Source organism: Opisthorchis viverrini (genome assembly GCF_000715545.1).
Source record: "Opisthorchis viverrini unplaced genomic scaffold opera_v5_132, whole genome shotgun sequence".
NCBI lineage: Eukaryota > Metazoa > Platyhelminthes > Trematoda > Opisthorchiida > Opisthorchiidae > Opisthorchis > Opisthorchis viverrini.
Genome location: NW_008751789.1, coordinates 950,230 through 966,231, shown reverse-complemented (window position 1 = coordinate 966,231; position 16,002 = coordinate 950,230). Strand labels below are relative to the sequence as shown.

The 16,002-nt window shown below is 40.2% G+C and overlaps 1 protein-coding gene across 1 annotated transcript; it reads right to left on the bottom strand.

Annotated features, from left to right (window-relative positions):
- Positions 1-3,401: 3,401 nt before the first annotated feature.
- T265_06427 (hypothetical protein) lies at positions 3,402-15,520 on the bottom strand (the record flags this gene model as incomplete). The annotated part of the gene is made up of 10 exons (XM_009171685.1): positions 3,402-3,706; positions 4,440-4,489; positions 4,731-4,775; positions 5,525-5,768; positions 6,804-6,922; positions 8,762-8,981; positions 9,959-10,050; positions 11,914-12,184; positions 12,880-12,995; positions 15,463-15,520. The coding sequence occupies 10 exons, from the start codon at positions 15,518-15,520 to the stop codon at positions 3,470-3,472; spliced, it is 1,452 nt and encodes a 483-aa protein (XP_009169949.1).
- Positions 15,521-16,002: the final 482 nt, after the last annotated feature.

Here is a 16,002-nt window from a genome sequence, read left to right as displayed (position 1 = left end):
TTTTACTCATCGTTCAGATGTAATTTACAGTTTATATTCCTGGAGCGTCAGCAGTTTTTTACATGATGAATGCTTGCATATGTTTGGTCTTTTAAAATTCAGCGTTTGCCATTCCATCAGTTTTTTCATTAGCTATCTGTTTAGCGGTATAATTGAGGATTTTGGGGATGAGAGTTAATGACGCAGCTCTGTGGAAAGACCTGTAGCAACGAGAGCAAAGTAACAGATGGAAAAGCTTTTTTCAGAAACAGGTTTGTTGCTCATGGTCGATTCGATGCCTCACCCCATCACAAATTTATCGGTGCAATATCCTAGAAATTGGAAGTAACGATGACGTATCAGAGATACGGCAGCTCGGAAAGAAGGAGGGTAGGTGTTCGACACTTTCAAAAACCATTTTAAGATCAAAGTGTACAGTTCTTACGTACCCTACGAACACCGACTGTTTTGTCCTCGGTTGTGTGCTTCCGGTCTTTGGTGACAATCTTGCTCTCAAGAAACTCCAAGGGACTAACTGAGCCTACAACTGTCACGAGGACCGAGCCTCCAGGTAGTTCGTTGAAGAAACCAATGATTGACACGTATCAACAAGTTTAGATTCATCCATGAAAATTTGGAAGCAAACTGAATGCCATTCACTCAAAAATTCTAGACATTATTAGATGCTCTGGTTTTATGGAAGAAACGTCTGCTAACGTACAGCTGTCGAGGAGTTTTCAGCAACATTATAAGCAGTGTATTAGGGCTATACAGAGTATCCCGATAGCTTAATTATCGTGCAAATCGACCTAGTCCTGCATATTTGACTGTTTAGAAACATAATAAACGAGGGATTTAGCGGGACTTTGGGTGATTTGCCGTCAAAGCCATATTGGTACGCAAAAGAGCGTACTTTGCTAACTCTCACGAAGTTGTTTACACTCAGTAATTCCGGTTAAACCAAGCAAGCACATCGAACATTCATTCTGTATCAGCCTAATAGAACTTAAATCTTCATCTACAAAAGTAGGCAATTACTACGCGAACTACCAGCTGAGTTGTACCAACTTTCACAAATGCTGTACCATTTCCATTTCATAATATTATGTCATCGGTCGGTACGAAATCAGAAACCATTTTTGTAAGTCGGAACTCTATATGTCTTCCTAGAGTTAATGCAATAAACTTTAGTAGTTTTCTAGATTAAACGCGTAAGAGCGAATTGGAACTGTTCTTATTGATTTGGGGATCTCAAAAAGCTAACGTGAAATCAGTTCAGACTTGCGTTCATTGTTATTGAAGGGGTAAAGAAGATCATCATTCTGATCTACAGAAAACAGCAAAGCCGTTCGTAGTGAGCGCTTAAGCGACTAAGCCTAAGCAACTAGGCTGTAATCGTCTTTCTTGAGAGGCTGAATATTCCTGTTGATGCGAAAACTGGAGCTGAGCGGTTTCATTTCGTTCTCGATTGCACAGTCCTCGATTCTACTTTGTTGCGAGAGCTTTGCACTCAAATTTCTGTGATTTTGGTCCTCTGCGACTCGTGACTTTCAGCATGAGTTAGGCGGAAAATGATTTCGAAAATATGGATAGTTCAAATTTGCTGATTAGACCACTCTCCGTATCTATCTCAGAACATTAGTAGAAGAGAATTCCCTAGAAATTAGTTTCCATTGACAAATTCCTTATTCTTCGTGGCCTTATCGGTGGAGTTGACGCCACCATTTATGAGTAAGTACATTCTTTCTCGTTTGAGCACTAAACAACCCGATGAAAACATTGGACCGAATTGCTACAAATAATTAATTCGGTTCTCATAATCATTCCAAATAAGTCACAAGTGCTGTTTCATAAATCTCTTTACACCACCGAAATTAAGTAAGTAACATTTTAGCGAACCTGGAATTAAAACTTATTTTCTCGAGGTCTTATTCTGGAAGCACAGTCATACTCAATTTGGTGTCGTAAATTTTACTGGAATGTATGTTATCCCAACTTGGTAATGTGCCGCTTCAGTATGAATAACCCGTAAGGAATTTCGATGATAACACGCGGCGCTTTCCGAGGGTGGGGTGTCAATTGGAAGGCAGAATGCAAAACTTCAGGGTTTCTGATACGGAGTAATCATATTTTAACACCTATTAACTGTTCTATCTTTGTTCAGTCGTTAGTCAACCCTAATGCCCAGATGAATCACCTAGGTTCATGTGTTTATTTGCCATAAAGCATAAATTTCGCTGACCCGTGGCTCTCTTCTACAAGTGATGACATTCCCAGCTGATATCGTTTCCCTTGAAGTATCAGGATTCGAAGCTATCGATCACCATTCGAATAACAGGCCACCGTCTCTGAACATAGTAAATCCTGCCGAAACTGCCTAAATATTCCTTTATTTCTTTGGTATTCAGGTGTGCACTCACATGTATATGACATAATCTGACATTCAGCTGAATGGAACCACAATGCTTTCATTCCATTTAAGTCGTTTCTGTCGCTGCCAAAATTGGTCGTAAAACAATATTTTACAGCCTAACTTACCACATGTTATACTGCATGTACCTAAGCTGATCATGTTTGCTCGATGACCCACTGCTTTTCTTCAACTCAAAAGCTGTCCAAACATTACGCCTGCACCCCTTCTGTCTACCAGTTTTGATATCCGCCTCCAGAAGTGTTATAAATGAAGCACAGTGGAGATCACGGCTGCCGCGGGCCAAACTTGACCTTATGTCTAATGTCCACCGACTAACTGCATCAGAGGCAAGACAGACTAGGTTACGATTTCTATTCGACAAGTCGGAATCGGATCGTAAGTCATCACAACAGGTTCAAACGACACATCTGGACACTTATGGTCATATAGCCTGAGCGCGTACGTAATATGACCGGTATGGAAGGAGTGCACGTCACTTCCTAGTCAAACGTACGTCATACGCACGTGAAAGCTGGAGATCACCCACTGTATGTTTGGACCAATGTACGGACCAGCGGTTTGAGCAGGTCACGTCTTTGTATTGAATGTGTGAGTACACAGAGCAGAGCTCTACTGCCAGAATCACACACGTCCTCAGCGAAACGTGTCCTATTAACCCGTGTGTTCAAGCAACCCATTCACTCTATGGTCAGCTGCTGACTATCGTTCAGCTATTTGACCCGTTTTTGAGGCCGTTTCTACTTGCCCGGCACCATAGTTGTATTTTGCTTGATACCAGCCGACAAGAACGTGCAATGCAGTGATTTATTTTGGGAAAAGTAGGACGCGTTTAACAATACTGGAAGGGTGTGCAGACAACCAGGGGGAAAAAGGGGAACAGTGTTGACATAAAACTAAAACTGCACACTCCAACAAAGGCAGGGGGTGCCGTCTAAAATGCAATGTGGTGGGTAACAGAATTTGTCAGTTCAATCGAAATGTACGTTGTTGAATGCGTTGATGCACAAGGAAAGTTGGTGTTAAAACCTAATGGCTTATACTAAAGTATCTTACCTTCTAATCACAAGCTGTCTCTTCCTCCTTGTTTCGGAATCCAACGTTGTAAAACTCGTTGCTATCCCCAGTAAGCTTTTCTTGGAAGCGAAGTATCACTTTCCACGGTTCCGCTACGCGGTTCACCCAACTGAAATGAACCACTGGTATGTCCACGTGGTAAACATTTGTCGTGCAATCTTCAAATTCTTCGTGCTCTTCAATGAACGTACAGAGTGAACCTTCAAACATTTCGTTCACCTGGGAGAAATGGTGGACTGTGTTAAACGAATGCGCATTCTCAATGTCAATAGAAAATAACTCTCAGATAGGCAAGAGAATGGTTTCAAAATGGGATCACGGTATTGCTTCAGAAATACTTCGAACCCGACCCATTGTGCTCAGTATACGGCGGCTGTTCAGCGGTCAAATTTACTTGTCTAAATCATCTTAAAAGCAGCGGGATCAAAAAGAGTTTTAGTAAATACATCAACAGAAAGTGTATGTCACAGGGTGCGTAAATTCATTGAAGGTACCGACAATGCTTTTTGTGGAGTTTCACAAAAGCAGGCAACTTGTAGTGGACACTGGGAATATCACCATGAGTTCTGTAGCAAAAACATGGTAACCCATGGAAACGAATCTATCGGGAATAACCGTTCAACTCTAATAAGAAATCCTCTTCTTTATGTACTTGGTTGATAAACTCGGTATGATTTTTGTATCCGTTCGCCTTCTTTAGTACATTCAAAAGATTGTAATTGCTTGAAAGGCTCTTAATTGTCTGGCCAGAAAAAAGTGAAGGCTACATTTTCAACGAGCTTATTGTTTTTGGCCAAAAAACGATGCTCTGTTGAACTAGTTTGCCCGGATATGGTCACTCTCATGTCGAAAGGGACCCATGGCTAATTTTGAACCCATGCAGGCCATCAATTCATTCAAACAAATTTCATTGAAATGCCGCTTTAGACTTAATTAGTAAATTGCCACTTACCTTTGAACAGATTTTGGACCTGCCGGATTCGCAAGCCGACACTTGGAAAACTGCGAAAAACAAAAAGAAACGTTTCGAATTCTGTTGAATGAGCGGGTATGCTGAGCGGTCTACTGATCGCCTGTTATATACATAAAGGCTTTCGATCATACCTGTGGAAGTTTCATTTTTACGGAGTTGATGATTCTTCATTCATAATTTAGTAGGACGATAATGTACCGGTTCAATCCATTGACTTATTTTCAGTGATGTTAAAACCCACTTTCAAAAGAACTACTCCTTTCAACTTACGCAGTTTTCTGTATTGATCAGTTGGTGGTCCACTGTAGATTTTCACTGAAACGCAAAAAAAGGGGGGGGGTTAGTCACTTACCGATGGCTACATTAACGTTTTCTAATGATACTTATTTTCCAGCTTACTTTCCAGGAAAGGACTATCACAGTTGAGTAGTAAAGCAGTGAAGTTTTGACGAAGAGGACACACCGGTTATCGCTTGTCCAAAAGACAAGACGGATGGAAAAAAAGGGGGGGGGGGTTAGTCACTTACCGATGGCTACATTAACGTTTTCTAATGATACTTATTTTCCAGCTTACTTTCCAGGAAAGGACTATCACAGTTGAGTAGTAAAGCAGTGAAGTTTTGACGAAGAGGACACACCGGTTATCGCTTGTCCAAAAGACAAGACGGATGGCATAACTTAAGACCATATTGGACAAGCGACCGAGCTTACTGTGTTAGGGAAAGATCAGTTACCACACCTATATGTAATGACGTGATGTATGATTTCCACTGAATTAAATGATCAAAGTCCATTTGAAAGTAATGTAATATGGGCACAGCTAACGCAAATGTACGCAGCTCCACTGACATTGGCCTTGCTGTATGCTAACAGCTTCTCGTCTTTTTCACTGGAGTTGCAGAATACTGTAACCACAGAAGCTTATAAACTGCGGTGATTAGCTAATGCTATCCAAGGAAATTAATAAATGCAAACGGATCGCAGGATTCCAGGATTGGGTATCTTATGAATTCAAAACAGACGTCACTCGGAGCACCTCAGTGCAACAAAACTTGTCTCCTTACCGGCGTGTTGGTCTGTGGATTCCTCGTATAGGTTGATATCGACGTCCTTCCCTTTGCCTCGCACATAGCTAGCAACTGCCCAGTCCGACACATCTGGCCATTGTGTCCCATCTGCACTCAGTTTCGAAGAATCCACGGTTATGATCAATTGAGCTTCAATTATAGCCTTTTCCTCCTCAAGTTCGTAGTTCTTTACAACGCAGCTCACAAGAGCCTTTTTCTTCTGTCCTTTGCATCCAAGGAGCTGTTTTGAAAGGAGAATATGTTACGGAAATAGACCGAGAAACTGATTTCTCTGAGAAACGCACGAGCTGTTGAACGTCATACGTCTCATGCACCATGACACTGAACTGATCTTTCAAAATCAGTGGCTTCACATAGGCGTAAAAATAACAAATTAGCAGTCCCAAAAATTTGGATGCATTACTGAATGATGATTATGAGAATATTGAAGTGGATTTTCTCGGGCCATTCACTATTGGTTCTTCTGAACAACTGTTACCTTATGTCATTGTATATATTACGTGGACACAGGTAATCTCGTAAAAACCATTGCGGGGGAATCACAGACAAAACCATTCATTGACTTATCAAGTTAAGACTGGTTTTATCCACCCAGATGGCTGAACTGTTTGTCTAAAAACATTGAGGTTTCTCCTGGACAAGTAGCGATCACGGTTGCATCTAAGAAGTTGAAGCATGAGTTGCGGATTTGAAGCACAGTGCCACATAAAATCTCCGTACATGAACGGGCTTGGTTTGAAGCAAGAGTTGCGGATTTGAAGCACAGTGCCACATAAAATCTCCGTACTGAACGGGCTTGGTTTTGAAGCAATGCTTACATTTGTTTGTTGCATTTAATAGTGTTTTGCTTATTGAAGGAAATCAGAATGTCCTCTACCAAATCGCTGGTGATTTTCCCATACGGGTAACAGGAATTTGGATAAAAGGAACCAAAGTGGATGAAGGTGTGATCGGATATAACACTATAAAACACAACATCAGAAACCAAGAAGTTAGTTAAAGCTTGAGATTTTTACTAAAGTAATCCCAATATAGTACGAGGTGATATCCTCAAGCGAATCTGGTCGGTTAGCACGCTGGCATTTTGAGTTATTTCCACAGTGTTGTTACCATGTGCGACAAGCAATGCAAACCATATTGATTGAGCATCACGGCATTAGACCTTACAACAGTTGCAAGCGATAACAACATATCGTCAAACAAGCAATAACCAAAATTGAGGCTGTTCTGAGGTAGGGACAACACATTTCCTTACTTCTTCGCACAAATATGGGGCAATGAATAACTGCGGACTTCCTTGAACCTGAGTCTGCATAAATGCTGCCAATGCGCTCTTTCCGCTAGGCATTTTTGCAGAAGCCACCGCCACGTAACCTGAATTAAAGAAGGAGGAATTGAGTGCAGGGATTAGTTTCGTGTGCTTTTCTTTTCGTTTCTCATAAAATCCCACTGAAGACAGTTGGCAATTTAGTGATGTTACCCAAAAAAATTATTAAGCAACTGAATAAACGCTAGTACATAAGTCCATGCACGATCCACAAGGCAACGTCAACGCACAAAACTGAAATAAAGCGTCAACGAACAACCGGCGTACTACATGACATTAGGATCTTTAGAGCTTTATACGCATCACTACCGTTGGAGTAAGGAATTAGTAAGTTCATCCCAGAATGAAACTAACCAAATAACTGCAATTACCCGTGGTTTTGAAGTCACAGTTTGGCTGAAATGTTTTTGTTTTATTTAGATTACTTTATTTGTTTTAACATATCCGACTTCGTCGCAACTAACCAAGTTCAACTACACTGGAGCTTCTGGATCAGGACGTTTCGTGGTTGCAACAACTTTGGTTCCATTACGGTTTAGATGTAATACAAATTCATGCCACCAGTAGGAGATGGGATGAGAAACTTAATGAAACACTGCTAAATTGGTTGATCATCCTAGTGAAGAAGCATCTCTGGCTAAAGAAGGATTCACATTGTTAGAATATCAGATTATCTAGGACCGGTTGCTTGCATGACTCACTGTGCAAAGTTGGTTCAACGGCTGTACCCTCTGAAAACGGATTTTTGAACAGACGTATTAACTGACAGTATGATTCGCACTTTATCCATGTGTGTCATACGTTTTAACATGGGTGGAGACATACGGGATACCGTACATGCGACTAGAATATATGTGAACAGTGAGTAGAGTAATGCTGTGTGTGTGTGTGTGTTGGCCACAGTTGCCTCAAATCTGTCAGAAAGTCACTAAAACATGCTTGGACGGACTGATGTCAGGGGTGTTTTTCACTTTTTCGGTAAACCGTACTTTTATACATTGCGGTCGTAGTTTGCTTTGCACTGTGAAAATTTATGCCAAAATATATCAGTTTCTGCTTTCAAGAAGGTTTTTGACTATTGAACATTCAGTGGGTGACCACACCAGCTACTAATGGGCTTGGTATTGTCAACTTAAATTGTCCCCGAGTTCTTTCACTCCCTGGAAGACCGTATGGACACAAAATTTGTGGAAATTCTGATGCCAGCAGCAGGTTTGATCCTGTCAGAAGCGTTGCCGGAGTAATCCAGGCAAAGCTTATCCTGACGTTGCACACGTACGGGGACTGCCGTCCACAACTTTTTGGACTGAATAGCATTTGTCTTTTGAAAACTGATGTCCCGTATCGCTCCAAAGGAAATGAAACTCTTGCCTTTCCGGCCATCTTGAACCTCGTGGGATAAAATTAGTTTATGGCACAGCACCAAGAACGACATGGGTATCACCATGTGGTTCCGGACTAAAGGCAAGGCTAAATAAGCAATGTTTTCTTACGTATAATTTTAGCTCGTCTGCAATCGGTTTATGAAATTGCGATCAGAGCAACGTGGTCGTTTATTAATATTTTTTCTGGACACCAGTGCATGTTCAAATGCTGTTTTTACAGAAAGGTGTTTTGCTACTGACTAACTTACCACTTTTACTTTACGAAAAAACTACCGAGGAAAACATCTGCACACATTTTTAAAAGTAGGCGCTAAACATACTGAGGTAATAACATTATCCAGTCTAGATAGCTATACACAAGAAAAGTCAGCTCATAACTTACCCTCTTCTTCATCTACTTGTTGGAATACAATGGGGAAACATACATTTAATAGCTTTAAAGCTAGTTTGTTCTGATGAAAAAAAAAGAAAAAAACAGGTGACATGGAATAATACACCTACCTGGTCCGCTGATCCATGCAATGTTTACGGAGCACTGATCTGTGTACGCTCTCTTCAGTTTCTTAATGGTATCAAACTGTTTCTTGTATGGATTGATCTTATATCCATTGCCAACGTTGACACAAGCTGTGGCACTGCCAGATTTCTTTCCTGCGCTACCGAATCCCACAAAATGGTGAACTGTAATTTCCCCAGTCATGCTGTTGCTTTTATCTGTGATCTGAATCGTGACAGGTGAGAAGAGTCAGGGTAGCCTTATACAGGATGAACATGGGTTATTAGGATAAAAATAATCATGCGTTCAATGTAAAAAAAACAGATAAACCATGCGTTTACAGAAAAAATAAAGTCATCGCCATCAACTTGTGTTTATTTGTAGGTATTTGCAACCATAATATAAAATTTCGGTAATTTCAAATAGATAGACTCAGGTGTTATTGAGGCATTAATTTCGGATTTTTTAAGAAGAGAGCTTCAACAAGGTAGTCCTGAGGCTCTTTAATGTTTTACTCTAAATGGCATTGTGAGGAAAATGAAAATGAAAATAAATATGATATATAAGGAAAGGGGCAATTTTGCAAGTTTTTATGATGATGACATATTTGTTGGTCAGTGGGACAGGTCAGCAGCTAAATACGCAAGAAAAACGCGTTCTTTTTTAATTTAGAATGGGAGGCGAGGAGGTTATTTCTGGTGAGAGAATAGACTTTCAGCAACTAACCAGGCGCCGTTTGGGACGATGTGATTAGGCATGATGTATAAGTTTTGCTCAACATCTTGCTACAGAGTTTCTATCTGCGTTGCATCATTACACCATACATTACACTTGTTTGGACAGTCCTTCTTTATTGACGCAGTTATTCAGGAGTGCACAAGGAAGATGGAAAGCAACAATGCTATAGTCTCATCAGAACAAATAGCCCAGGACAAAAAAGAACCTTTCAATTCGAATTTATATTGATGGGAATCGTACGGGGCTCGTTAACACTTACAACTACTCCCATAATCTGATCAGTATCAATCGGTGTGGATTTTCACATACTGATAATGAGCCAAGAAATTCGGAATTAGTCGGGTAAAGAGGGGGTTACAATGGGACTATAAGGATATGGTCTCTATCGCTGTCATATTGGAAACAAATATCCAGTGCATTTGGTAATATTCTGTAAAATGGCCCACTGTGCAGTGTTATCTTACCGCGGCTACCAGTGCTGCTTGTGCGTCCGCAAAATCGGAAGTATCCGGAGTCAGATCTGCAGTTTTACTTGTCTCCAAATCAACCACGACAGCTGGCAAATTAGAAGAAAATCGAAGTTGAATTATTTCATCTGTGGGACAACGCACTATCCAAGGAACAAAAAAAGTGGGTGCATTTTGGTTTGCTAAGCTGAAGGGCCTAGCTGTCCAAAGCCTTTGATCGGTGGCTTTTTTACACTTTCCAATTTGTTCGCATTTTGCTAATATAAGAACCAGATTTCGTTCTTTTCCATCACTGCGTCGATACTGCTACAAATTTGGAAGTAACCTTGAAGAGCACTACAGACTACCGTATGAACATAGTTACCCAAATAAGAAATTATCCACGGTGTACCGTTCCGAGAATTCAGGAAGAAATCTACAAAAACGTACCCTGGTCATATCTAAGTAGTTCTTTTCATAAATCAAGAAAATCATATTTCATTTGGTCTTATTGTGTGAGTTTGTCACACAAGTGTCCCATTGGCTCCTTGTTATCTAAAATCTACTGGGAATCTTCAATCTGGGTGTCATTATTGTTGCCAGGTGTAATGATCTGACTGGTTTTGTCTGGTTTGCGTCCAAGCTTTCAAAGCAATTAAGTGATAATTTGGTCATGCAAATCAGGTGGGAAAATAAATATGTTAACCTAGAGACTGACTCCTAGGAGGGATGATAACCATCAAACTTTTTGTCATTTACCAGCAGTGGTTTGTTATTAGAACTGTAGTCCACGACTAAGCAGCATTTGGATAGATCGATACTTGTACATTTTACATCTTGGATCACAAAGTTTTGCCGCGACCCTCTCTCTCTAACTGGAGAATTCTCAAAAATCCGTCACTATGCATTTTTTCTTGGTATTAGGGCTGTTGTATTGTTTTCTCTAAAATTTATTCAACTACTGCACTAATTAAGGAAGGTAACCAGGAAAACTGACTTCAACAACTTGGATAGCGTTAGTATTTGTCTAGCTACTTTACTTATGGGGCTGATATTAATTACTTATTAGAAGTAACGCCCGTTTCAGCGATTGGCCAGTGGAAGACTGACGGCAAATTTGAACAGTGACTTTACCAGAGTATGGTGAGAGAGCAAGCATTTGGTCTCAGTTTGTGTGCTGAAACAATGGCTCAAATCACCCAACCGATTGTTATGGCTTGGAAAAACGCTGCCCCTGAAAGAAAGTTTTTTTCGATCTGTAAAATTACCGATTTAGTTTACCAAAGTCTTGTGCTTATTGTTTCTGTTTTGTAAGTGAGCATAAAGACAAAAGTCAAGTAGTCCTTCTCTCAGGCTCACTGTGACCCTTTAAACCTGAAGTATAGATTATTAGGTTGCCAGACTCCCTTCCTTGTAATAAATATAAACTGCAGGGACTGCAAATCAGGGTGATCATCCTTAGAAAAAGTGATCCCATAAGCCCGTAAATCGGGGACTAACTTAACTTCCAAAAACAATTCCGGTCGACTTCTTTCACTTTCGTCAATTGTTGCTACAGCTTTTCTACCGAAATACAGTCTACTTTGCAAAAATTTAAGGAAATGCGCATTAAGCTGCTGTAAACTCTTCGACAGAAACAGTATGTCTACTCCATACAGTGCATTGCGATATCTCGAATATCGCAGCAGCCGAAAAATTAGGCTCGTCCGCCGGATTGAAGACATGATAAACAAAAGATCCAGCTGGATTAGAGGCGAGTATTTTGTGAAAACCATATTAGTATGCAAATGCGTCTATAAATTGAAAGTCTACATTTTTATTTAGCAAAACTGGGTTGAGGAGATATATTTAAAGGTTTTACTTTCTACGCGATATTCATTCTTCCGGTACAAGTTTAAAATCTCTTCTATTTTAACCCCTCCTTTGAATAACACTACCGTAACTAAAGTCAAGCGTTTTAAGTTGTAACTTACTCGCTTCACTTCCTGTGCATTTTCCGGAAGTCTGGCCTTTCACTTTGATAGCCAGTGGACAGCTTGAGGTCGTTGCTCCGAAGGCCCTAAGCATGTCCAAAATACGGAAGTGCTTGTTGGACATCCAAGTTCTGGTTATGTAGGTTGGATCACCGTCAAGCATCAGGCCGAGAACTCCATGTAAATCCCGATTCTCTTGGTCGTAGTCAAACCATAATAAGTCCTTAGTCCCAAAGTACTGATAGAGTTCACTGGACGCCATGGATTCCAGCTGAGGAATTCAATGATGGCAAAGACGGATATGGTAGTCAAACAGACAAACGGAATTCACCAGTTTGTACACAACTAAACCACTTTCAAGTGGCTGGAAAAGAGCGGCATTCAATAGTTAGGTTATCGTCCGTAAAATTGAGTTCAGTGATAACATAGACAAAAAATCTAGCTCTTCGTCATTATTCCGCTCGGTCGACTAAAACATTCTACTAGCTACTCTTTGGGGGCTAAGGAAACATTTTTTTCTCCATACAACTGAAGCAAACGATCTCTTATTTTAGGTTTGTTTCGGTGTCCAACTTAGTACAAAAATAGCTGAAAAACAACTATTAGAAAACCTATGAAATTTACCTAGCTCCACTGTGATATATCTAGCCGTAAAGCTTGATAACATTTTTTATTAAAAAGACTTGGCATGTACTTATTATAGTTATATGTAAAATTTTGATGTGTCCTCAATGTACCTTACTTGTTTTTATGCTTGACCACAAAGCTGTAACATTTTTGGGCAATTTGACCCAATGTTGTAAAAAAGTGTGGTACTGCAGGGTTACAAGTTTTTTTTCTAAAATCCCAGAGTCTCTAGTGTTAGCGACTAGAGATGGGCTTTCTCTAAAAGTAGCTTCATTCCTGCGCGCGTGGAAAACGAAATAAAATCTTGCTGGTAAATATGGGTCAGAGTAGATAACTAACCTCTTTATCAAGTATTGTCAAGACTTCTTTCTCTCCATAGCCTTGTTGCTCCGCGAAGAACCCAGTGTACATTTGTTTCGGTGTCAGCTCACTTGCAGTCAGATACACAACGACATCTGTGATGTTGAAGCAAAATACAAGACAACTGTATGTCTTCAAGTCATGGGCCGAAGAAAAAAACTATGATATACGGTATGCGTTTTGACACCGATCTGATCATTAAGATTCGCCACTGTGCTACTAGTCTACGATTGCTTCTAGGACAGTTTCGCTTGTCCAAGCGGCGACGCATCAAACGTGGAAAACAGATTTAAATCACCCTATTAGATTCTTAGAATAATCTATAGAAAACTTGTTTTTTTTGTCAGCGATGTACTAGAGCGAGAGAGGAAGGCATGCACCGAAAATTCCATATGATTTCTCGCCGTGCACCTTATCCTACTACGATCTGTTTACTTAGAAAAATTGACTAGAAGAAGCTACCGGGCAAAAATTGATCATGTAGGCTTCCAAAGTTGGGAAATTATCACTTACCATAACTGTGTTTGGTGGAGGCTGAAAGAGTTTTGAATTTTTGAATCGAACTTTTATTAGCTGTAATACTACTACTATCCTTTTAGTGCGCATTTAAACAAAAGACTGCAGAGCATTAGTGTAGTTAGAACTTAGCATTTAGGATTCGTCAGTCGTGAAATAGACCATGGGGTTTGTCTTTCACTGAAAGGATACTTTGTCCTCAAAAGCTGATCGAAATAGCATTTTTTACGGACAAAATACTGCAGACGACTATATTAGATGAAACGTAGTGCATGTAACAGACGGTTGCTTTCTCAAGCTCACCGGAATCTTGACAGCTGGGTTTGGGTTAAAGTATTGGGGTGTCGGTGCTCGGTACAAGTTGGGCTTTCAGGCTGCTTGCATCGGCATCAAGTTAGATTGATAGGGAAATTGCGCCCTCCTATTTCGATCGTTAACAGGACTCTGTACGAAGACATTACTCGCTCATTTTTAGATGCGGTTACAACGATCAACTCAGGTAAGTGGGTTGATAGAATTTGGCAGGTTATTTTGCTACATCTTCCATTGTGGACCGTCTTTACCAACGTCTTATGGATGCAACTGGCAAACCTGAGCTTATTTTTCTACAACAGTCTAACAAGTGAAGTTTGGCTGGACAAGATACCCAATTACGCTTGTTTGTTAAGCGAAATGTTCGTCAAAAAGGAGTGACAAAGGGTACGTGTTTAGAAAAACAGCACTAACTATCTCACAATGGACGGATTGGGTTGTCAAAAATGGATATGTCTAGGAAGAAATGGCTTCATTTAGAAGATCAAAGTGAGTTGTTGAAAACGTTATTAAGTATCGAAATTCCTCTTAATAAAGATCACAATGACCAGTAGATGAATGTGTGACATGGCTGTAAGCTTTTCTTTTGCAACAAGAAGCTTTCTTTCCCAGAGTTTACGCATACTTGTTCAATTAAAATAAGGTGAGCAAACTTGCAGAATTATGCACGCAAAATATGTTACGTTACTTACGACGCTTTATGGATGCCAACGCTGCAGGGAGAAAATACGCATTGTCCTCCTATAAACTGGCGTTTCAGATTAGGGCAATGCAAACTTGTGGTAACATTCAAAAGGCGTGAACCGTCTGTGCAAAGTGTATTTTTCAATTCTTGGTTTTTACGGTAGCATGGAACGTATAAAATTATACAAGAGTTTAAATTTAGATGACGCTAACTCCCTTGTCTAATCTTATTTTATCCAGCGTTTGTCCTAGCTTATCGAGCAGTTCAAGCACGCCAGTCGGGGGTAGTTTGCGAATTGGGATATTTTCTTAGTAGCCACCTAAACACAAGCATCTCGATGTGCTTTTTGTCCATTTACCACGAGTTGCTCCCAACATACCATTTACAGCCATCACTTTGTCGAGTTTGAATGTTGTGAGTTGTGCCTTTGTAGAGTTACATGGATGCAAAACAATGTCGTTTGTTTCCTAATGTTTCACGTTGAGCCCCTTGAGGTGTGTTTTCGAATCTCTTGGCGCAGTAGTCACTGATAAGCTAGACTTAAAGTTATAAACTCGTTATTTTTAGAAACTGCCGGCCGTTTTCTGGACAGACAGCGAGCACTTTATAGCTTTACTTGCAAAATCCACAAGTGCAAATAAAAACATTAATAACTTTACACTCAGATGACACAGGACAGACCTTGGGGTAAGGTGTTCCCTCCAAGTGCTTTAGCAATCAAAAATGTAAAAATTTCGTTCACCCACCAAAAAATTGTCTACGTTTCTCACTTCAGTTTGTAGTAGAATGATTTAGAATGAGTATCTCCGAGTAAATAAAGTTGAATATGACTTACGTTTACCAGCTGTAGGATAAAGTGCAACATGTTAGCGTCGGTGAATTCGTCCCCAGTGACTAAGCTGATAAGTTTGGCAAGGTTTAATTCTCAGAGGTCGTCCGAAAACCTAAGCGATTGCGTTTTGACAAGCAGCTGACAAGCAGCACGCTTAGACTGGATGAAGAGCTGAGAAAATGGTTGAGAAAACAACAGAACCACAGGCAATGCTTACCGGCGAAGCAAATGGCCACAGCCAGTAATAAACTGACTAGACCGTAGGACGATGACATTGTAGAACGAATAGAGCGCAGTCAATCCCATAGTCTTATTATACTTACACCTAAGTGACCTTCAAAAATTCTGCTGTTATGATTGGTTGTTCAGTTTCCACATATCTAGGTAACTATAAGTCGTCCATCTGATGATAAACATTGCGGATTGGCTACCACGACCATTGCGATTGGATCGTGCTAAGGACAGACGTCAAGCAGGAACAGAATACACAAGTATTCACGTACCAACTTCGAAAACGTGATACATTACACTTTCCTTAAGACCTACTTAAACCGGATTAGTGGTTTTACTGTGTCCTTTGACTTTTGACAGATCTCTCATCTAAAACTTGTTCATAAACACTCGTTGCTTTAACATCAAATCTTCTCAATATTTCTATCAAAATATGCGGTGACACTCTAAGTAGAAAACGGCAGAACCTAAACGAAAAAGAAGCTTAATCACAAGCCTATATCTAAGAGAAGACGGTTGAAGGTAA